Source organism: Phacochoerus africanus, chromosome 2, assembly GCF_016906955.1.
Source record: "Phacochoerus africanus isolate WHEZ1 chromosome 2, ROS_Pafr_v1, whole genome shotgun sequence".
In the NCBI taxonomy this organism is placed as follows: Eukaryota; Metazoa; Chordata; class Mammalia; order Artiodactyla; family Suidae; genus Phacochoerus; species Phacochoerus africanus.
In genome coordinates, this window is record NC_062545.1 from 219,456,492 (window position 1) to 219,481,326 (window position 24,835).

A 24,835-nucleotide genomic window follows, 5' to 3' on the forward strand; every position below is an offset into this window, starting at 1 on the left:
TTTTTTCTCTTTTCTGTTCCACATCCATGATTTCTACTAATCTGTCCTCCACCTCACTTATTCGTTCTTCTGCTTCCTGTATTCTGCTGTTAGCTGCTTCTAGTGAATTTTTTGTTATTGTATTTTGCATCTCTTCTTGTTTAAGTTTTATATCTTGTATCTCTTTGCTCAGTGTTTCCAGTAAATTATCCATCTTTGCCTCCGGTTTATTTCCAATGTCTTGCATCATCTTCACCATCAAGAGTCTATAACGTCTTTTTCCTGTAGTCTCAGAATCTCTTGATCACTTAGCTGATTTTCTGGGGTTTTTCCTTTCTCCCTCATCTGAGTTATAGTTCTCTGTCTTTTCATTTTTATAGGTTTTTGGTGTGGTGACCTTTTGATAGATAATAGAGTTGTAGCCTCTCTTACTTCTGGCATCTACCCCCTTCTGGCTGAAGTTGGTACGGGGGCTTGCTGTAGGCTTCCTGATGGGAGGGGCTGATGCCTGCCCACTGGTAGGTGGAGCTGATTCCTATCCCTCTGTTGGGTGGGGCTTTGTTTCTGGGTGAGATTAGAGGTGGCTATGTGCCTGAGGCCTCTTTAGGCAGCCTGTTTGCTGTTGGGTGGGGCTGTGATCCCACCTGGATTGTTGTTTGGCCTAGGGCTTCTCAGTGCTGATGGGTGGTGTCAGATTTTCCCAAAATGGCAACCTTCAGAGAAAGGCATGCTGATGAATATTCCCAAGTGCTTTGCTTCCAATGTCCTTCCCCCACAACAAGGCACAGTCACCCCTGTTTTCCAGGAGGTCCTCCAAGAACTGTAGTTCAGGTTTGACCCAGATTCCTATGGAGACTTTGCTTTGCCCTGGGACTCAGTGCATGTGAAAGTCTGTGCACGGCTTTTAGAACGGCATCTCCATTTACCCCAGTCCCGTGGAGCTCTTGCACATAAGCCCCACTGGCCTTCAATGCCAGATGCTCTGGAGGCTCTTTCTCCCAGTGCCAGATCCCCACACATTGGGGTTTGATGTGGGTCTCAGGACTCTCACTCCTGTAGGTTGAGTCTCTGTGAAACAGTTACTTCCAGTCTGTGGGGCTTCCCACCCGGGAGGTATGGGGTTGCTTATATTGTATAATTGCCCCTCCTACCTCTTGATGTGGCCTCCTCTTTGTCTTCTGGAGTAGGGTATCTTTTTGAAAGTTTCCAGTCCATTTGGTTGAAGATTGTTGAGCATTTGGTTGTGAATTTTGTTGTTTTTAGGAGAGAAGTTGAGCTCTAGTCTTTCTATTCCGCCATCTTAATCCCATCTCTCTCCTTGGGTTTATTTTATATGGTACTCATTGTGCTTCCTGGATTTGAGTGAGTGATTCCTTCCCCATGTTAGGGAATTTTTTTAGCTATTATCTCTTCAAATATTTTCTCTGGCCTTTCTCTCTCTCATTGCTTTGTGGCACCTCTATAATATGGATGTTGGTGCATTTAACATTGTCCCAGAGTTCTCTGAGGTTGTCTTCATTTCTTTTCAATCTTTTTTCTCTTTTCTGTTCTGCATCAGTGATTTTCACTAGTCTGTCTTCCATCTGGCTTATTCATGCTTCTGACTCCTGTATTCTCCTGCTGTTTCCTTTTAGTGAATTTTTTGTTATTGTATTTTGCATCTCAGCTCTTTTACTCTTTAAATTCTCTATTTCTTTGTTCATTTTTTCTTATCAATCTTTGCCTCCAGCTTATTTCCAAGATCTTGAATCATCTTTACTATTATTAGTTTAAAGTTTTTTTCATGGAGGTTGGTAAACTCCAGATCACTTTTCTTTTTTTTTTTTCTTGTTCCTTTTTCTGAGTCATAATTCTCTGCCTTTTCATTTTGTATAGATTTTTAGTGTGGTCTCCTTTTTGCAGACAATAGGGTTGAAGCCTCTCTTGCTTCTGATGTCTGCCCCCTTGTGGCTAAAGTTGGTAGTGGGGCCTGTTGCAGGTTTCCTGATGGGAGGGACTAGTGCCTGCCCCCTGGTAGGTAGAGCTGACTCTTATCTCTCTGGTGGGTGGGGCTTTGTCTCTGACTATTATTAGGGGCAACTGTGTGCCTGGGGTGGTCTTTAGGCAGCCTGTTTGCTGCTGGGTGCTGCTGGTTTTTTGTTTGGCCTGGAGCTTCTTAGCTCTGATGGGTGGGGTCAGATTTTTCCAAAATGGCCACGTCTAGAGGGGTTCACACTGATGATTATTCCCAAGACCTTTGCCTCCAGTGTCCTTTCTCCACAACAAGCTAGAGCCCCCTCCCCTCCCCCCATTTTCTCCAAGAACCACATGCAGCTCTGACCCAGATTCCTATGGAGTCTCTGCTTTTCCCTGAGACCCAGTGTACACAAAAGCCTGTGTGCACCTTTCAAGAGTAGGGTCTCCATTTACCCCAGTTCCATGGAGCTCCTGCACACAAGCCCTGCTGGCCCACAATGCCAAATGGTCTCGGGGATCCTCTTCCCAATGCCAGATCCCCAGGCATAGGAACCTGATGTGGGGCTTGGAACTCTCACTCCTGTGGGTAAGCCTCTTCGATATAGTTATTTTTCAGTCTGTGGGCTTCCCACAAGTGTGGGGCTACTTATATCATGTAATTGCCCCTCCTACCATCTTGATGTGGCCTTCTCTTTATCTTTTAGAATATGATATCTTTTTTGATAGTTTCTAGTCTATTTTTTGAAGGTTGTTTAGCAGTTGGTTGTAATTTTGTTGTTTTCATGAGAAAAGGTGAGCTCCAGTCCTTCTACTCTGCTATCTTAATCCTGTCTCAGGACTGGTATTTAAAAGCTGTGCTTTATATAACATGTGCTGCCTCCTTACCACTAGTCTCTTGAATTTTGTCCACTTTCAGAAGAGTAACTTTATGGGTTTGGAAAATAAGTGAGCATAACTTAAACATGTTCTTTGCCTTTTTTATTGTTTCAATAACTTTAATAATCATTAAATAATTTTTTTAGTCCTAGCTTAGTTTCTTTCAAATGTTTGCTTTTGGCTATGTTGTAATTTGTGGAGTGTATGAGTGTGTGTGTGTTTTGTGGGGGGGGGGGCGGGCGGTAAAACCCAAAGCTATCTTCTCTGTTAGATGCTAGAGCAGGGTTGGCAAAATACCATGCCAAATCCAGCCTGCAGTCTATTTTTGTATGGTCCATGAGCTAAGCATGGTTTCTACCTATTACAAAATTGAGATTCAATTAATATACTATAAAATTTACCATTTTCTTTCTTTCTTTCTTCTTTTTTTCTTTAGGGCCATACCTGTGGCATATGTAAGTTCCCAGGCTAGGGTTCAAATTGGAGCTGCAGCTGCCAGCCTATGCCACAGCCACAGCAACAATGCCAGATCTGAGCCACTTTGTGACCTACGCCACAGCTCATAGCAACATTGGATTCTTAACCCATCGAGCATGGCCAGGGATCAAACCTGCATCCTCATGGATACTAGTCATGTTTGTTACCAGTGAGTCACAACAGGAACTCCCTAAAATTTACCATTTTTAAGTGTACAATTCACTTGCTCTTAGTATGTTCACAAGATTGTGCAACCATCACCAATATCTAACTTAATAATTTTTATTATCCCTAAAAGAAACCCTGTACTCATTAGCAGTCACTCCCCTTTCCCTCCCACTCACAATCCCTGGCCACTGCTAATCTATTTTGTGTCTCAGATTTGCTCATTCTGGACATTTATGTAAATGGAATCAGACAATTTGTAGCCTTTTGTGTCTGGTTTCTTTCACTTAGCATAATGTTTTCAAAGTTTACCCTTGTTGTAGCATATGTCAGTACTTTATTCCTTTTTATGGCTGAATAATGTTCTTTTAAAATTATAGTTGATTTACAATGTTTCTTCAATTAACTGTTATATTTGGAATGGATAAGCAGTGGGGTCCAACTGTACAGCACAGGGAACTATGTCCAGTCTCTTGGGTTGGAACATGAATAATGTTCTTTTGTATGAATATGCAACATTTCATTCATCCATTCATCAGTTGATGGGCATTAGAGTTGTTTCCACTTTTTGGATATTATGAGTAACACTTCTGTGAACATGTATGTATAAGATGTGTGAATATGTATTTTTAGTCTTCTTGATATAGAGCTAGGTGTATACCTAGGCATGTAATTGCTGGGTCACATGGTAACTCTGTGTTTAACTTTTTAAGGAACTGCCAAACTGTCTTCGGTTTATATATCTATATATGTTCCTGGGGCAAGGATTGAACCTGTGCCACAGATGTAACCAGAGCCACGGTAGTGACAATGCTGGGTCCCTAACCCACTGAACCACCAGGGAACTCTTGTTTTTTACATTTTTAAATGGTTGGAAAAGTTTTTATAAAGACTATTTACTGATACATGAAAATTATATGAAATTAAAATTTCATCATCTGTGATATTTTATCCACATTCATCAACTGAAGTATTGTTTATGGATGCTTTGGTATTCTAATGAGAGTTGAGTATTTATCCTCTGACTCTGCAGAAAAAAACTTGTGACCTCAGTGTTAGAAGCTTGGGATTTTAGGAGAAAACTCTTCTGTGATAGCTTGTGTTGTGTCCTGAGTGGCCAGAGACCTGAGCTAATGAGAGAAAGTAGGAATTGTTACCAGGCGACAGCAAGTCTCAGAGCCTCTCACTGTGGTTGATTATCTGGTGATTTTAGAGTTTTTGTGTGTATTTGTGTATGTGTGTGAGAAAGAGTGAGGGAGAGAATATGTAAAACTTGGAAACGTTTCTAATACTCTTCTGATCTTTGCTACCATACATTTTACCTTTTCTCCTCCCAGCTTCACAGTTTTTACTTGGAAAACTTTATTTATGTTTTGGTGAACATGTTTCTTGATATTTCTCTGTGGTTAGAACAACACATGGATGTGGAATTTTTACATAAATAATGTCACATTTTCTTTTGTTACTAGCTTCTCTGATTATATTGTAATTTTTAAATCTCAAAACTTTTTTTTAATTTGCTTTTTAGGGCCACACTTACGGCATATGGAAGTTCCCAGGTTAGGGCTGAATTGGATCTGCAGCTGCCTGCCTATGCCGCAGCCACAGCAACACAGGATCTGCAGTCTGCACCACAGCTCATGGCAATGCCAGATCCTTAACCCACTAAGCAGGGCTTGAACCCACATCCTCATGGATACTAGTTGGGTTCATAACCCATTGAGCCACAGTGGGAACTCCCTCAAAGCATTTTTTAATATCATGAAGAATTTTATGAATTTGCTTACATGTTTATGGTCTATAAAAAGTAAGTATAATATTTTGGGTTTTGCTTTTTCACTCTACATTGTTACCTGTAGTTTACTTACTTGTCATTTTCAGTAGATATGCATTTTTTCCATAGTGTTACTATCTTTAAATTGATGTTGTTGAGCATTTAGGATTTCTTTGTCTTTCAAACATTTATAAAAATTATTTTTTCTCTCAATGTGTTTGTAAAGAATAGAATTTCTGAACTGAACCATATCTTTTTTAAAATTAATTAATTATTTATTTAAATTTTTTTATTTTCCCACTGTACAGCAAGGGGATCAGGTTATCCTTACATGTATACATTACAATTACATTTATTTTCCCCCTACCCTTTGTTCTGTTGCAACATGAGTATCTAGACAAAGTTCTCAATGCTATTCAGCAGGACCTCCTTGTATATCTATTCTAAGTTGTGTCTGATAAGTCCAGGCTCCCGATCCCTCCCACTCCCTCCCCCTCCCATCAGGCAGCCGCAAGTCTTTTCTCCAAGTCCATGATTTTCTTTTCTGAGGAGATATTCATTTGTGCTGGATATTAGATTCTAGTTATAAGTGATGTCATATGGTATTTGTCTTTTTCTGGCTCATTTCACTCAGTATGAGATTCTCTAGTTCTATCCATGTTGCTGCAAATGGCATTATGTCATTCTTTTTTATGGCTGAGTAGTATTCCATTGTGTATATATAACACATCTTCCGAATCCAATCCTCTGTCGATGGACATTTGGGTTGTTTCCATGTCTTGGCTATTGTGAATAGTGCCACAATGAACATGCGGGTGCACGTGTCTCTTTTAAGTAGAGTTTTGTCCGGATAGATGCCCAAGAGTGGGATTGTGGGGTCATCTGGAGATTTCTAAGGTATCTCCAAACTTGAACCATATCTTATAAGCTGGTGGTAAACTGATTCCCAGCAAGTTTCCATTATTTCTACTGAATTAAAAACTGTGTAGTGTGCCTGTTCCTTGCATCCTAGCTAATGCTGGCTATTATCCTTAGGATTTCTTGTGTTTACAAAGCATGTAATAATTTCTTTAAAATATATTCTACCATATTTTCTGGTCCCTTCATTTTAGTTATGACTTGTGACAACCTTAACATTTTAAATTTACTTCCTAAAAATTTCCATTTTCCCATAATATAATTTGTTGTTTTTCTTTCCTTTTCTTCTGTATACCATGACTGCTAGTGTCCTTTGGTTATTTGTGGATTAATGTCTTAATGTTAGCATCGAATTTTGGTATAAATTCCTGATATAATTTTTACTAAAGTTTTAAATCAGTTATGCTTAATACTTATTATGTATTTCCCCTGTTTCGTTGCATTATTTTGCCGTTTTACTCTGTGAAGTTTTCTTTGTCTCAAGAAAGCATGGAGGAAGCTGAGCCTGGCAGATGATTCAACTCAAACATAGGTGGCTGTGAAAGCTTTTATGAGGATCATGGCCCTGCCCACTGTGGCTGCTCCTGGAACAGGTCAAAGAACAGGACTCCAATGTAGTGGGGTGGACCCAGGAGTTCTTCCTTCTGCCTCTTGGTTCACTGGAAGAAGCAGCTCATAAAAACAGACAAGAACCTCACTCTTGGTAGATCTAGGGATGGCTCTTGTATGTGTCAGTGTTTTCTTAGGCAGAACAGAGGGAATATCAGAGATGCCTCCTACCTGCTTTTTGCAAATTCTCACAATGTTTTTTAGTCTAAAAGTGACAGGCTAAAATCAGGGCATTGAGTTTTTTTCCATAAGCTTTTTTGTTTTGTTTTGTTTTTTTAATTTGACCCAATTTTATGTTCAAACATATATCACTGTTAACTGCAAGTTATATTTTAGTGTGCTTAATAAAGTAGACGCAGGATGATTTTGCTTTTATTTATTTTTTCATAAGTTAAAAAAAAGTACCCAGGGGAGTTCCCGTCGTGGCGCAGTGGTTAACGAATCCGACTAGGAACCATGAGGTTGCGGGTTTGGTCCCTGCCCTTGCTCAGTGGGTTAACGATCCGGCGTTGCCGTGAGCTGTGGTGTAGGTTGCAGACGCGGCTCGGATCCCGCGTTGCTGTGGCTCTGGCGTAGGCCGGTGGCTACAGCTCCGATTCCACCCCTAGCCTGGGAACCTCCATATGCCGCGGGAGCGGCCCAAGAAATAGCAACAAAAAGACAAAAAAAAAAAAAAAAAGTACCCAGTGCCTAAATATTCTCTCTGTAAAAATTTTAACTAACAAAATTACATAAAATAAAAAGTCAAAAGCCACATTCATCAACAACTTCTAATAATAATAATTACTATTAACAATTTGTTATGTATGTTTTTTAGGTCTTTTGTAATGCATCTAATATATATATAATGCATTTTAGTATATTCAACCAATCCTGAAATATGTAGATATATACACACAAACACACACTCACATATGTTTATATATATATTAAATATATCTAATATTTAGTGTATGTGTATTTAGCATGTGTGTGTATATATATATATAGATTGAATGTATATTTCCTATAATTAAACATCTTTTGATATATTTTAGACTGCCATAGGTTTTTTCATTTGACCAGAAATCCATCTGTGAGAAGGTTGCAAGAATAGTTAAAAACTATGATTGGTGCAGTGGATTAAGAGTCTAACTGTAGCTACTTGGGAGGCAGAGGAGGCACAGGTTCAGTACCCTGCCTAGTGCAGTGGATTAAAGGATCCGGCATTGCCACAGCTGGAGTGTATGTCTATAGTCCTTCAATTTCAGATTGTAATTTTAGTGTCAGTTGAATCGCTCAGTAGAATTAATATCGTTCAGCTTCAGATGCACTACAGATTGATCCATTAATTGACCTAACATATGTTTTTTGGAGTTACACTTAGAAAATACCCTACACTGTGCCACTTCCCGGCATTATGCCAATGGCACCAGGCACAGAGAGGGAACAGTGAGCCCTCTTGATCAGCTGATTCTCAATAGTAGGTAAAAATGATTTGCTTAAAGTCTCAAGTGAACTGTACTGAGGGGTCACATGGGCCACATTTAGGCTGTCATTGGCTGAATTGTTATCTTTTCATTTTATTGTAGTTATTAATTTATGGTTTGATACATTTTCATGATGCTTTTAAAATATCTATTATAGTTAAAAGACATATTATGACCATTAAGTTTGTGATAAAGTACCTCAGATTTGCACACAGCTTTACTGCTAGAGAATGAAGAGATCAGTGATTTGGCTTAGAATCAATAAAAACTCCTCTGGGTTTTCAGTTTACAAAGAAGGGGGAGTTTTCATTATGGCTCAGTGGTAACAAGCCCAACTAGTTTCCATGAGGATGTGGGTTCGATCAATGGCTGTGCTTAGTGGATTAAGGATCTGGTGTTGCCATGAGCTGTGGTGTAGGTTGCAGATGCGGCTTGGATCCTGCGTTGTTGTGGCTGTGGTGTAGGTTTAAAGCTGCAGATCTGATTTGACCCCTAGCCTGGGGACTTCCATATGCCACAGGTGTGGCCCTTAAAAAAAAAAAAAAAAAAATCAAAGAAAGGAAAAAGCAAATAGACACAGGGGGGCAGCATAATCCTGTTTGACAGTCAGCTTGGTGCTTTCCTTTACTGACCTCTTAAATAAAAACTTCCAATTTGAGGTAAGTCATGTATATTCAGTCCAGCTATAAAATGCTCTTTTACTAGGCCCCTGTTCCCTGAATCAGAGCTTGATTTTTATACTTCCTAGTGATGTTTACTAGGCATCATCAAGGAAAGGACTCTTGCCTCAGATGGTCTGGTTTTGAATTTCTACTTTGCCGTGTGGCATCATGACAAGTGTCTTCAACTCTCAGAGCCTCAGTTTCCTTAACTGTAAAGAAGGAATCAAATGAGACCCCATATTGAGAAACAAGCTGTCAGTTCCTAATATGCTCTATAAATGTTAGATATTTCTTGATCCAATGTTGTTATTCAAATTATTATTTCTCTTGAAGTCTCATTTGTTTCATTTTTGGGGAGAGAAGCTTTTCACTGATGGCACTGATGATGCCCTTTTCTGTGCTGTTAGCTATTAAGATTACTGAGGTCTTTCAGCCATTTCATTGGACCTGTTGACTTGCTCAGCCTGTGGATATGTTGGATATGTTTATGTATTATTTATAACCTAGGCTCTTGCTGGAACATCCCTGGTACTGATAACTGCCCTGAGCTCACTCCTTTCTAAGGACAGCCCTCCCAGAAATTTAATAATGAATGGAACAGAGTCATTGCTTTCATGGAAGATTCATGGAAGCAGGTTGTAAATAAATACCTGAACAAAAATATCAGTTAGTGATAGTCCTGGGGTTGAAAGTCAAATAGGGTGATGTGATAGGGAGTGGCACACTCTTTTAGGTTGAGTCACCACCTTTCTGATGGACATTTAAACCAAAGTCTGTCATTCAGTAGGAGGGAGCCAGCCACGAAAGATCCAGGGAAGGGACATCACAGGGAGAACAGTAAGAAAATCTCTAAGGTAGATGTGACCTTGGTATGTTTGAGGGACAGCAGAAAGGGCAGAAGGATGGCATAGAGTGATCAAGGACGAAAGTGGTGATAAAGTAGGGGAATGATTAGAGGCCTGATTATAGAGAGTCTTTAAGGCTAGAATAACATGCTCAGATCTTATTCTAATATGATGGCAAGCCTACTGGAAAGTTTTAAGCAGGCGAAAGCCACAGTCTGTTCTATTTATAACATCAGAGTGTGTGGAGAATGGATTTGAGTGCAGGAAGAAAAGAAGCAGGGAGACCAGCTCGGAGGTCATAGCAGTCCAGAAGAGAGGAGGTGGGGACATGGACCACCGTGGTGGCTGTAACAAGAGAGAGAAGGAGACAGAAGTTAGATTTATTTTGGAGAGATAATCAATAGGACTGCTAATAGATTGATGTAATGAGCGAAAGTGTGGAATCAAGGATAAATCCTAGATTTTTGGCTTGAGTAACTAGTACTGGTTCTTCTGATGGGAAGGTAAGGGAGAGCTTATTTGTGGGGGGAAAAAGTCAAGAGTTCTATTTTGGACCTGATATGTGGCAGATACTATAAGACACTTAAAGTGAAACTTGAAAGGTAAATAGGATCCTAACAGGATGGGAAGGAAGAAAAGATGTTTTGTAAGAAGTAGTGTAAACTGAGGAGGTACCTAGCAGAGGAAGAAAAACACATCACCAGCCCACTCTGTCTGGAGCATGTCTGAGAAGGAAAGAGTAGAAAGAAATATTATAATGAAAAATGCAGGAGCTCCCATTGTGGCGCAGTGGTTAACGAATCCAACTAGGAACCATGAGGTTGCGGGTTCCATCCCTGCCCTTGCTCAGTGGGTTAACGATCCGGCGTTGCCGTGAGCTGTGGTGTAGGTTGCAGACGCGGCTCGGATCCCACATTGCTGTGGCTGTGGCATAGGCTGGCAGCTACAGCTCCGATTAGACCCCTAGCCTGGGAACCTCCATATGCCGCGGGAGCGGCCCAAGAAATGGCAAAAAGACAAAAAAAAAAAAAAGAAAAATGCAGAATACATTCTTTTTACACTTGAATCCCTATTAGAACCCACACATTTGTATTAAATGGAGTAAGTAGGAAGAATTTAATTCATCATATTATTTGATGTAAGGTCAATTATTTTCTACAGTTGATGCACCAAAATATACCTCATCAGATTTTTTTCTCTTAAATAAAATAGGAGTCACCAACCAGTAAAGATGTCTCTCTGACTACAGTTACCTTTTTGATGGTGCCGTTTGTGTGGCATCTGCTTTTTTGGCAAGGAGGCCTGAGATGGCATCTTCTCCATCCTTCAGCTCAGTGATGCCTTTTTTTGTTGTTGTTGTTATTTAGGGCCATACCTGCAGCATATGGAGGTTCCCAGGCTAGGGATCCAATTGGAGCTGTAGCTGCTAGGCCTACACCACAGCCACAGCAACACGGATTCGAGCTGCACCTGCGACCTAAATCACAGCTCACGTCAATGCCAGATCCTTAACCCACTGAGCGAGGCCAGGGATTGAACCCAAGTCCTCATGGATGCTAGTCGGGTTCATTAACTGCTGAGCCACAACAAGAGCTCCAGCTCAGTGATTCTTAATCCTGTTACATCCAAGATGACCTTTTGGTAATGAGTATTTTGTAGTCTCCCTTCTACCGTACCAAAATAATATTCATAATTAATATAGCCAACTTCTACAGATCACTGAAGAAAACCTATATAGTATTCCAGCCATAATATAAAGGAGAAATACAAAGGAACGCAATTAAAAATAAAGTGACACTTATATTAATATGTAAATGTTGAGAAAAATATAGTATTTGGATGTGATTTTCAAATGCCAAAAGGGTCTTGGTAAAGGTAAAGCAAAGTACAGATGTTGCTTAGTTTACATGGTACCTGCACTCTTGAAAATTCAGTGTATTTTTGGATCATGTCAAAAAAAATGTTTTGTGTTATATATGTAACAGGTTCCAGGTTTAGACAATTATAAAATGGCTTCTCACCTGAAAGAATGTGTGGGAGGATGTTAGAAACTCTTGTAGGAGTGTCTGGGGCATTGCACGACACCCTAAATTCTAGCTTCTGCCCGTGAAATTTCCCCACAAATTTCCAAAACATGTCTGGGGTTGCTTCTGTTACTGCTGACAACCACAGCTCTGGCTGTTCTCTGGGCCAGTGGAACACTGACATTCCTGCATTGCAGAACACACTGAACCCTAGTCTACCCTGTGGGGTTTGGGTGAACAGGGCACTGTCTGCATTGTTCCTGTTCTATCCCCAGGACCTGGCCCATGGTATGTCCTTAGAAAACATTTGCTGAAGAGAAGAATGGATGGATGGATGGAAATGTTCTTTCTTTCTTTTTTCTTTTTTTCTTTTTTGTCTTTTTAGGGCCATTCCTGTGGCATATGGAAGTTCCCAGTCCTTAGGGACTGGGGTCCATTTGGAGCTGTAGCTGCTGGCCTACACCAGACCCACAGCAACACAGGATCCAAGCTGCATCTGCATCCTACACCACAGCTCACAGCAATGCCAGATCCTTAACTCACTGAGTGAGGCCAGGAGATCAAACCTGCGTCCTCATGGATTCTAGTTGGACTCATTACCACTGAGACACAATGGGAACTCCTGGAAATTTTCTTTTTTGTTCTATTTTTTAGAGCAACTCTTTGATCTTTTTCTCCATCATGACTTGGTAAGGCTTTTAAAAATTATCCAGAAGAAAAAAAGTAGTGGAAGTCATTGCCTCTTGAACAACAAGTTCTGTGATCAAAATGTCTATTTTTGTCTGAATGCCGTCTCTACCCTCACCTGTCTTAGCTTTTATTTTGTTAAATTTGGGAATGTACAATAAGATTTTCAGAATATAAATCTCCTTATTCATTTTCTCCACTTTCTAGAATGGGAAGAGTTGGCCTACTATGAAGAAAACACACGGGACTTTCTTTTCCCTGAGCCCAGGCTGACACCTTCACACCCTGGCATGTGTAGAGAGGTACTCATGAAAACAGTTGCAGGTTTTCCAGTAAGTGATCCATGCCCAGCCAGGGTTCTGCTTAGAGAGAAATTCCTGGGGCCTGAACATTTTATTCCTGATAGCTCCTTCTTGTTGGCAGATCATTTCATCTTGGTTAGTGTTCTTGTTGTTCTGTTTAGCAGCCCTGATTAGATACCCACTCAAAATACTAGATGATCCTGAGTCCCACTATGGATCCGAGCATTGGGAGTATCATCTGATCAGGCTGTAACTGCCATATTCACACTGTCTCATAGTTACAAAAAGTTTGAATTTTTCACCCCCTTTAAAAACTTTTTTTTTGCTTAATTATGGCTGAACCATAAAAATGCAAAAAAAAAAAAAAAGAGGAAGTTCCCAGGCTAGGGACTGAATCAGAGCTACAGCTGCCAGCCTATACCACAGCCACTGAGCAAGGCCAGGGATCGAACCTGCATCCTTATGGATACTAGTTGGGTTCATAACTTGCTGAGTCTCAACGGGAACTCCATCACAGTGAATTCTGCTAGTCAGAGATTTATTTAACATAAGCTGATTTTAGGAGTTGGAGGTCGTATAGATGAACCAGAATGTATTACAGACTATGCTTTATATCTCTCTCAGCTTCAGTTTTGTTTAAAAAAAATTGTATTTTTAAAATGACCATTCAGTAAAATTTACTTTTTTGCAATTTTAACACCTGTATACATTTGTGAAGCTACCATCATGATCAGGGTACAGGACAGTTTCATCACTCCCCAAATCTCCTTCATGTTATTCCTAACCTATGCTTCATCATTACAGTTTTGTTTCCTCTTGAGAATGTAATATAAAAGGAATCATACAGTCTGTAACCATTTGAGACTGGCTTATGTCACACCATTTGAGACTGGCTTATGTCACCTAAAACAGTGCTTTAACTTAATTAAGTTAATTAATTTATTTAGGGCTGCACCCACAGCATATGGAGGTTCCCAGGCTAGGGGTTAAATCAGAGCTGTAGCTGCTGGCCTCCACCATAGCCACAGCAATGTGAGATCTGAGTGACATCTGCAACCTACACCACAGCTCACAGCAACGCCAGATCTTTAACCCACTCAGTGAGGCCAGGGATCAAACCTGTGTCCTCATGATGATAGTCAGATTCGTTTCCACTGAGCCACAACATGAACTCCATAGTGCTTTTATATATTTATTTATTTTTGTCTGCAGCTGTGGTATGTGAAATTCCTAGGCCAGGGATGGAACCCACACCACAGCAGCAGTGAAAACTCTGGATTCTTAATCTGCTGCACCACAAGGGAACTCCCTAGAATAGCTCTTTTAAGATTCATCTATGTTGTTGTATGTATTAATAACTTGTTCCTTGTTATTACTGAGTAGATCATTTTATAGATATGCCACAGTTTATTCACCTATGAAGAGCATTAGGGTTGTTTCAAGTTTTGTCTAGTTCTCAATTTTATCAAATGGGATGATAATAATAATTGTTTCTTCCTTATAGGATTATGAGAATTAAGTAGGATAGGGTATATGTATGTGTATATGTCTGTCTGAGTATGTATATATACATATATAATGTGTGTGTGTGTGTGTGTGTGTATATATATATATATATATATATAAAATAATGTTTTAGACAGTATGGTATTGAGCAAAAAAAGGAGCATCAACCACTGAAACAAAATGAAGAGTTTGGAAATGAGCATAAATATTTTGTATAAGGTTTTAAAGCACATTTTTAAAGCAGGTAGGTAGAGAAGGAGAACTTCCCATCCCTCCCCCTAGATAATCTCATTCAATTCCATGGTCCAGTATTTTAAATAGAGTAGCTAACTATGTGGACACAATTTGGAATACCTGGGTTCAATTCCCAGCTCTGCCATTACTAGCTGAACAAATTGCTTCAATTCTCTGTGCCTTAGCTTACTCATCTACAAGGTGGAGATTCTTTTAGGACCAATGTCATGGGGTTGTTGTGAGGATTAGAGTAGTTAATACATGCAGAGCACTTTGGTCAGGTACTTATTTTAACACACAGTATTAGGTGTGTTTAGCTATCCTTATTATGTATATATTTATTTTTCAGCTTTGTTGATGTATAATTGACATAACTGTATAAATTTAAGGTATACAATTTTGTTTTTATATTACATCTACATTGTGAAATAATTGCCTTAATCAAGCTAATTAACATATACATCATTTAACATTGTTAACTTTCTTCTCTTTTTTTGTAATGAAAACACTTAACATCTACCCTCTTAGAAGATTTCAAATACACAGTATATTATTAACTTATTGTCACATTGCTGTACACTTTCTTTCTTTCTTTCTTTCTTTCTTTCTTTCTTTCTTTCTTTCTTTCTTTCTTTCTTTCTTTCTTTCTTTCTTTCTTTCTTTCTTTCAAGGGCTACACCAGCAGCATATGGAAATTCCCGGGCTGGGGGCAAATTGGAGCCACAGCCACTGGCGTATGCCACAGCCACATCAATGCCAAATCTAAGCCACATCTGTGATATACACCACAGATGTGGCAATGCCAAATCCTTAACCCACTGAGCAAGGCAAGGGATCGAACCTGCATCCTCTTGGATACTAGTCGGATTCATTTCCGCTGAGCTACATGGGAATTCCTACATTCATTTCTAAAACTTATTCATCTTGCCTTACTGAAACTTTGTATCCTTTGTCTAATATTTCCCTTTTTCCCATATTCTCCAGCTCCTGGAAACCTGGAAACCTGTTTGCTGTTTCTATGAGTTTGACTATTTCAGATTCTACATATAAGTGAGACATGCGATATTTGTCTTTCTGTGTCTGGCTGATTTCATTTAGTATAGTATCCTCTATTATGCTGTCAAAAATGGCAAAACTTCCTTCTTTTAAAGGTTGAACAGTATTCCATTGTGTATATATTCATTATGTATGTATTTTAATGTATTGTAGATTATGCCAGCTACACAAAAAAGCAATTCAGCTCTTACACGATTTCAAGTTAGGATGAGATGAGCTAAGATCTTCTTTCCAATAATTTTGTTTCTCTTACGCTGTTTTATTTTTAGGGCATTGCTCCTAAAATAGAGTTTTCTACAAGGACAGCCATCAGAGAACGAGTGTTTCTGCATAGAAACAGATTTCTTGTAAGTATGATCAAGAAGTCAGTGATAGAAATGTCAAGAATTTTCTCCACAAATTTAAGGAATTTCAGCGCAAACTCAGTTTATCAAGTTTAGATGGAATGGACAAATAGAAACCTGAAGACTTATTGCTAGGTTTGAATTTCCGTATTCAAACTATTTGTTCAGGCTGTCACATTAGAGTGAGTGTATTTGGCATGTGTTCACCATGGCATAGTTGGTGGAACAGAGTGATCCATAAGCTTGACCTGTAGGCTAGGCTAGTTAGCTTTTGTTGTTGTCGAATGACTTTTATTTTTGATTTTATGTATCCTTCTTTCTTGTGCTGAGGCTGAAGCTCAGAGTTGTATTTGTGCGCCACCTGTGGTAATCATGAGGGTCTTGAGGCATCCATCAGCACTGCCTTCATTTTACTTTCTTGTTCAGCTTTAATTTTCCCTTCACCCTGATTTCTTTATTTTACCTTGTTTTCCATAATTTTGCAACCATGTAAAAATCTCTTTCTAAAATGATATTGAGAATTAATGAATGTAATTTGTATGGCTTCTTCCCAAATCTCACCCAGGGTCCTAGAAAATACCTTGAAAATGTGGGCCTTGGGTGAAGGGATACTGAATGAGAAGGATCACTAATCTGTGCAAATCCATCAATTCCTCAGGCATCATAACTCACAGATGGGAAACCAGTGATTAATTTTCAATAGCTGCTTTTCAGTTTCTCTGTATCTACCCACTATTTTCACCAATCTGTTTGATATGTCTGCACAGTGATTTTTCAGTTTATTATTTCCTTTATTCCATCATTTTAATCTTGTTTTAATCTGTTAATATAGGCCTTTCTTTATTAACTTTTTAAAATAATAGTTTTTATTATTTTCTTATTACAAAATATCTCATTTATTTTAGACAATTAGAAAATATAGATAAGCAAAAAAGACAAACAAAAATTACCTGTCATTCTTACTACCTAGATATGAGCATGACTAATTTTTGAATATATTCCTTTTGTACACACACACACACACACACACACTGTTTGGATTTTGAAAGACTAGGATCATACTATACTACATGTTATTTCATATTATTTTTCACTTCATATATCATAAACATGTTCTGGTGTCCTTAAGTATTCTTAAGCGAGGCAATTTTTCAAAGCTTAATAGTAAACCATTGCACAGAAGTGCTATAATTTTTGGCCAGTCTTTGATGGATACTTAGCTGATATGTCAGTCAGGGTCCATTCAGGACCCTTATTTAGCCTTCTTAACAGAAAGTTAAAAAAAGAAGGCTAAACAGGGGTTGGAGATCTGAAAAGAAAGGGGAACATTGAAGAGATGGAGATAGTAACTGCAGAGAGTAGCTTCCACTTCTGGGGTTGGGGGAACAAGGGGAAGAGGTTCAGTCATCACAAACATAGAAGGTCGAGGAAGAGACTCCATAGAGAGGGTACCCAGACTTGTGGAAAGGGGCTTCTTTTTTTGGATACTTCCTCATGAAGTCAAAGGTGACCCTGATGAGCTGGGACTCAGACCTCCAAGGAGGAACACTGCTCACTGCTGGTGTCTCAGGAGCTTGGAGGAGAGGCTCCTGTGGGGCGATTCAAAATTTCTGAGCAGGAGGCTCTGGTGCTATGAAGCTAGCTCTGGATTATGGTGGGAAAAACTATAAACTGCAGCCATTTGCTATGTCACGGTTAAGAAAGGTTACTGGCCTGATGCTGACAGGATTAGAATGCAAAACTGAAAGTCCCCTGTCCCTTCTTCCTCTAGTTTTGCAGTTTTCCTTCACTAGAGCCTAATAGAGCAGCTGGGAAAGCAGAAGGAAGGTTTGCCTAGTGCTGGCTCCAGTATCATAAAGCTGACTATAGGAGTAAAATAAAAGTCAGGCAAAGACTGTATTTGCTCTTCAGGCTTGATAAGCCTTACTTTATCATTCACATTTTTCATAGATTACCCACTTATTCTTTCAACAAATATGTATTGGCTATTCACCAGATCCCAGGTACCATGCTAAGCACAGGATGGAGCAAAGCTTTTCAACAAGAATAAAGCTTTATTTCCATTTCTTAAAGGAAAATATTACATTAAAAAATTTAAAAAGGTGTTTGAGAATATGAGTGACAAAGGATATGCAGGCAAATTAAAAAATATGTACATATGTGTTTTTCAGGTTGGCCAGATTTTATTCTAAATTAGGTTTGAGCAATAGAAACAGTTTTCTGCTAGAAAAAGCAATGCATTTTAGCTTTTGACTTCATGTTTTTTAAAACTAAGAGTGGGAGAATCCAAATTATGTGAATATATATTTTGAAATCTGGAAATATTAGCAAAGGAGCTGACAGAAAGAATTTCTTTTTTAGCCATAAGCATTCCTCTTTTTTGTTTTTAGAAATAAGAAAAACTATCAGACAGAAATAGTTCTAGGTACATGGACTGTATATTTTACATGTGCAGCATAAAATATTCAATAAAGTAGGTGCCTGGAAACAAACAAAAAACAAACAAACAAACAAAAAAGCTGGGTATAGAGATGTGGTTTTGGAACTTTGAAGAACTTGCTTATTCACCAGTATGATTGGTTTATAATTTTTTAGCTGTTCTAAGAATTTCTGTAGCTATGCCTATAGCCGTAATTATTTCCTTATAATAAATTCCTTGACATGAAATTGCTGGACCCAAATATATACCAGAGTCTCTCCCTCTCTCACTGCATTTCTATATCTGTCAGTCATCTATCTATGATGGCGTGGGGGTAGGGGGTTGTATCTTTCCACTTTTCTCCTAATACAAATAAATCTCACTGTTAATAATTGAATTAATTAGAGAAATGCCTTTCCTTAAGCTCATGTTTTGTAAATCTGAGATGTTCAAATTTTCTTCCTTCCTTCCTTCCTTTCTTTTTTACTTTTTTCTTCCTTCCTTCCTTCCTTCCTTCCTTCCTTCCTTCTTCCTTCCTTCCTTCCTTCCTTCCTCTCTCTCTCTCTCTCTCTCTCTCTCTCTCTCTCTCTTTCTTTACTTTTTAGGGTCGCACCCGTGGCATATAGAGGTTCCCAGGCTAGGGGTGCAATCGGAGCTATAGCTGCCAGCCTATGCCACAGTCACAGCAACACCAGATCCCAGCTGTCTTCGACCTACACCACAGCTCAAGCAATGCCGGATCGCTTACCCACTGAGCAAGGCCAGGGATCGAACCTGCATCCTCATGGATACTAGTTGGATTCGTTTCTACTGTGCCGCTGCGAGAACTCCATGATATGTTCAATTTTCTACCTTAAAATTCAGTTAAACACAGTTATATTCTGATTGAGTATTCTTTTTTTTGGGCTTCAGGAAGAAAGATATAAGTCACAAAGGCCTTTATCAACATCATCTGGACCAAAATTCCCTTTAAGTAGTGTAAAGATGAAGCTCAGGGAGAGTAATCTCGACAGACTGCCCCAAGGCTTGCAATCCCGGCCATCCTCTCCATATTCCACCAGCCATTTCTTTCAGGACCAGCCAGCTCATCTGAACCTTGGGAATAATTTCAAAGTACCCAGAGAAAGCAGACCTCCATTCGTAGTAAGACACGTGAGCCTAAAATTATTTTCAGGGTCCTTTGGAATGGTGAGGGTGTGAATGAGGGTGGACTAAAGGAAGGTTGGACCGTAAAAACAAATGGGTAAGTAAAGAAATAGAGGAAGTTCACACTGAATCACAACTATGATTAAATCATGTTCTGCTGTGCAGAAACTTTTAAGTTTAATTAGGTCCCATTCATTTATTTTTGTTTTTATTGTCACTACTCTAGGAGATGGATCTGAAAAGATATTGCTGTGGTTTATGTCAGATAGTGTTTGGCCTATGTTTTCCTCTAAGAGTTTTATAGTGTCCGGTCTTATATTTAGGTCTTTAATCCATTTTGAGTTTATTTTTGTGTATGGTATTAGGAAGTGTTCTAATTTCATTCTTTTACATCTGGGGCTTTGGGATGGAAATGCTATAAAATTTGGTTGTGATGATTGTTGTACAACTATAAATGTAATAAAATTCATTGAGTAATTAAAAATAAATAAATATATAAAAAGAAAATCCAGGATACCTGTTTTCTTCATGGTGACCCGGGTAAAAATATCTGGCAAAATTGAAACCAGACTTATAAACATAGCTTCATAAAGATATTGTTGAATTGAGTTTATTGAGTCTTATTTATTCCATTTGATATAAGTTTTTATGAAATATAACTTCAGTGTATGCCATATGGGCTAAAGAAACTTAAAATCTTACAAGTTTTCTTAGAGAATTAAAACTTGCTTGATGTTTTTATTTAACAAATTCTTATCTTGCTATGTACCAAGCTTTTTTCCTATGTACCAAGCTTTATATGTATTAAATCTTTTATTTAGTCAGATTTCCTGATCAGATCTGAGAGTTAGATAGAAGCATTCAAATGTGGAAGACCTGATGTCGTCAACACCGTAAATTCTAATCAATTTATTTCTTGAAGTAGAATGAAGAGTACTAGTGTAACAGCCTTTCTTGAAATAGCAGCAACAACAACAACAACACAACAACCAGAGTAAACATGGTTAAAAAATAAATCTAGCAACTCTGTGTCATAGATATTCTGGAATAGTCCTTATTTCATGTATATTGATCTGTTCGAAGATCATGTTATCCAGTGTAGGAAAATATGGTCACCTCAAGTAGTAATAGTCACCAGTATTCTTTTTTTCAAGGATATAGACACTTAGACTGGAAGGGCATGTGGAAGGTGGAGATGTCACCTTGTGATAATCTCTTGTCTTCAGGTAGACCTCCAACTAGGCCAGCATTGCTCACACTGTTTAGGGAATATGAAAGTGTGTCCTGTTTTAAAAGAAAGTGAAATAAACTTCACTTGTTCTTTTCTGGGCCAGGGCCTCATCAGTGGTTAGAATATGATCTGTGTCCTGTGTTAGCCCATATCTTCATATTCCAGCCTCAGTGATGGTAGGGACAGACAGGTTTCCCTACTGGGTACAACGTTTCATAAACTTGGAGACTCTGATTTAATTTGTTCCCAACCTTCTCTTTTCTCACCTGCAATGACTTGGCTGAGGGGGAGAAAGGCAGTATAGGTAACAAGGAAAAGTTAATACAAGGCACAGTGAGCTCATCTCATTTCTTTCCTTTCAGGTGGATAGTGCAAAGCCCTTTGGTGAGAACAGTTCGGAGCATCATTCCCAGAAATCTAGAAGAAAATGTAACTTTTCAAACTTTCCATTTCCAGTGAGAAGAGGTACTCGAGTTTCTTGTTACTTCTGGGCAGTTTCTCTATGGGAACAAGTGCACCCTATGTCTAAGTCTTCCTTCATTCTGAGGAATCATATGTTTCTTTGGAAATGGAGGGCTTAATTCTCAGGTCCCCACCCTCTGTGGAGTTTCCAGGGAGGGAGTTTACAGGGGCAGTGTCAGCTGAGAAAGCTGTCTGTTTCAGAGTTCCCCTCCTGTTGAAGGAGACTGCTCTGTGTAGTGGGGTCACCAAGTGTGCTCTGGTTGTGGTTGTTCCCTGGCTGGAAAAGCAGGGGGCATCTTGTCCTGCTGGGGATTGCTTTTAAAGGCACCACTGATAGCTAACGAAGGAGCCTCCCCACTCGTCTGGCTAGGAAAGAACAGGGATTGGTGGCGATTGGGAGATGAGACATTTGCTTTACAAGATTCCATGTCAGTGAGGAGGGGAGCCAGTTCTCTCTGAAGCAGTGAGGTTAAGGCAGGGGATCTCAAACGTTTAGGTTTCAGGACCCATTTGCTTTCTTCGGTATTATTGAAGACCTCAGAGAGCTTTTGTGTATGTGGGTGGTATCTATCAATTTGTAGCATTAGAAATTGAAACTGAGAAATTTGTAAAATACAAGAATACACAAATACACATTCCATTAGCCATCAGAGTGGTGAAATCATGACATGTCTGTAACTTTTGGAAAACTCTATTGTACGTTCATGAGATAATTATAGTGAAGAAGACAGCTCATGTCTTGCTATTATTAGGAGAACAGTTTTGACCTTGTCAAACTCCTGAAAGGACTTGGGGCTCCCTTGGGAGGTCCCTGGATTACACATTGAGAGTCACTAGGTTAAGCAACCACTTGGAGACCTTTACTTTATGATTGAAATATGTGAACCATGTCAATACTGAAGGTCATGGCAGTGAATTTCAGCCATTCCTGAATTTAATAAAGATTCTGAGGTTGGAAAGGGTTGGTGGTGGCACATTCTCTGGACTCTTAGTGTCAAGATGGGACCTGTACCAATCCTGTCAACAGGGTTTCCTATCTTAGGCTTAAAGGTTTATACTTTTAAGGGGCTGCAGCAGTCTTCTGTGGTAACTCAAGCCAGTGTTCTTAGATCACTGTGACTGTTTTACAAGAGCAAACTAAGGACAGAAAGACAGGGTTTGAAATAGAAAGTGCTTCATCACCTCTGACATTTAATTTAAGTCCTTTGGATTGAAAATCACCCAGGTGTCCTATAAAAGCAGCACTGTCTTCCCTATTACTGTGAAATCAGGCAGCAGTAAATGTCCTTTCCTGGGGAGGACCATTGCGTTTAATGCTAGCTCAATTACAGTGGGACTTATATATCACATTGGTCTTGGCCTTTGTCTCTTAATCCTGGCAGGTGGAGAACTAAGGTTCCAGAGAGGTTATAGGATGTGTACAGGTCACACACCAAGTTATTTGGCCTACCTACATTTAGTGAAGACATTCAGATCTCTGGGCTCAGATCCTTGGAGTCCCTGTAGCTTCCAAGCCAGACCTTTCCCTAAGTCATGTGTCAGGTCATTCTTCCAGACCTAAGAAATGCTTCTCAAACTTGAATGTGCATTTGAACCACCTTGTTAACCTGCAGCTTCCAATTCCATAGGGCTGGGGTGGGGCCTGGGATTTGGCTTTTCTAACAAGTTCCAGGTGGTACCGATGCTGCTGGTTCATGGACTACACTTTGAGAAGCAGAGGAACAGGGGCAAGCCCCCCCCCCCCCACCTCCGTGAAAAGGAGTGTTCAAAATTAGTTGCAAGAGGCTTCCTAGGCAACTGGTCAGGTCTGTGGCTATAGCTGAAAAGGCCCTTAGCATTGCTGATTCCCTGCTCAGCTGGGAGTTGAGAAGATGAGGGCTTCTGGGACAGGATGGCCCCACACCTAGTACATGCCCAGAGGATGTGACAATTTTTATTTGTTCCTTCGCTTTGCCAGTGGCATAGGGGAATCCTCAGTTCCTTGTCACCACCTAAGCCCCAGTCATGCTGGGGAAGCCACGGTGACCTTAGCCTGGCCTTGCAAATATTCATTTCAAAAGTAGTTTTTTTAACCTGGAAAAATCCTATTTAGTTTTGGTTTTGTCTGTGTATACTTGTTACTTCACTTCTGGTAATTCTTACCATTCTCTGGCATTAGGTCTCCTTACTTATTATGATTATTTAGGGTAATCATAATAATTTCACTTTGCTGTGTTGTTTTTCCAAGTTGCTATGTATTCATTTTTGTGTCTACCTTGGATAAGTATACTTAAGAGTTTCTGCCTAAATAGGATTTTATGTAAAGCAAATATGGAATGGCCGAAGCAGCAGAGTGTATGAATTTTATTTTTTATTTTTATTTTTATTTTATTTTATTTTAATTTAATTTTATTTTATTTTTGCTTGTTAGGGCCACACCCAGAGCATATGGAGGTTCCCAGGCTAGAGCTACAGCTGTCAGCCTGTGCTACAGCCACAGCAACATCAGATTCGAGCTGCATCTGTAGCCTACACTGCAGCTCATGGCAATGCCAGATCCTTAACCTGAGCAAGTCCAGGGATCGAACCGCAACCTCATGGTTCCTGGTTAGATTTGTTTCTGCTTCGCCACGACAGGAACTCCTGAATTTTATATTGAGCCACATGGCTTTCTTTTAGGCTCTGGGCACCTGGGCCGATAGGAATTTTTCAAGCAGCTCAGGGACTGCTGAACTTACTGCTTCACTCACTGCTTCACTCTAGACTCTCTTTTACCTTTCCTATATCCATAGGTGCTGTCATTAATATAACCTCATAATTGACCTCAAGAGGACAGAAAAACTCATAGATAGAATTGCTATGTCTTCAGAGAAACTTAAAAGTCATGGTGTAAATTCCAAGGGACCGTTTAAGTTCTTTAATAATTCATTCATTGTATAATATTTTGTACTGCTGTGGAATAACTGTAATAGCAGATTTCGGGATAACAGTAATAGTGAGTCATTGAAATACCTCTTCCTCTTTCTTCTAGCTTCTTCTCTTGACAGCCTTGCAGCTAACGTAAAGGTAACTTTAGAAGTAGCATTTGTGAAATGACTTATTTCCAGCTATCTAATGTCAATTATTGTGCTTTCTGCCATGAGTGGTGGAAAATATATTTCTAGCCATTGCGGCTTATGGAATTGCTAGAGTTTAAGTTGAGTTTCTTTGTTTTAACTTGTTTTGTTCCCCTTACATAAATTCTTTTCATCTGTGCAATGAATCACCAGTGAGGATGTATGTAGGCCAAATACCTACTTTATTAGTAAGGATTTTTGTTGCTTTTTCTCTAATTGAATACTTTTATGTAGAGAGGTGGTAAATCATTTGTTCCTGAAGTTTGATTGGTTTGTTCAGGTGATGGTGCAAACTTCTGCATTACAACATGAGAATAGATATGTGCAAAGAAAATAGAATGTATTGTGCTTTCTTTGCCATAGAATTTAAATATTTTGTTTAAAAATTTATATCTTTTGCAAACTCAATAATCCTCAATCCTCACAAATTAAAGTTCAGAGCATCAGTTTATTTTGGCTTGTTAATATACACCAGATGTACAGAATTTTGGTTCTTTCCTTGACCTTGACTTCTGAGCATTTTGTCTTTAGTCTTTTCTACTCCCCTTCCTTCTTTTATTTGCAGGAGAGCTCCAGGGTGGGTATTCTATCATCTTGCC

The 24,835-nt window shown here is 39.2% G+C and overlaps 1 protein-coding gene across 1 annotated transcript in view; it reads left to right on the forward strand.

Annotated features, from left to right (window-relative positions):
* The window catches only part of SPATA6L (spermatogenesis associated 6 like), a 50,760-nt gene that overhangs the window by 14,677 nt on the left and 11,248 nt on the right, over positions 1-24,835 (forward strand). Inside the window, 5 exon segments of the mRNA XM_047767691.1 lie at positions 12,649-12,773; positions 15,809-15,886; positions 19,215-19,454; positions 21,042-21,144; positions 24,152-24,186. Coding sequence (XP_047623647.1) covers positions 12,649-12,773; positions 15,809-15,886; positions 19,215-19,454; positions 21,042-21,144; positions 24,152-24,186 — 581 coding nt within the window.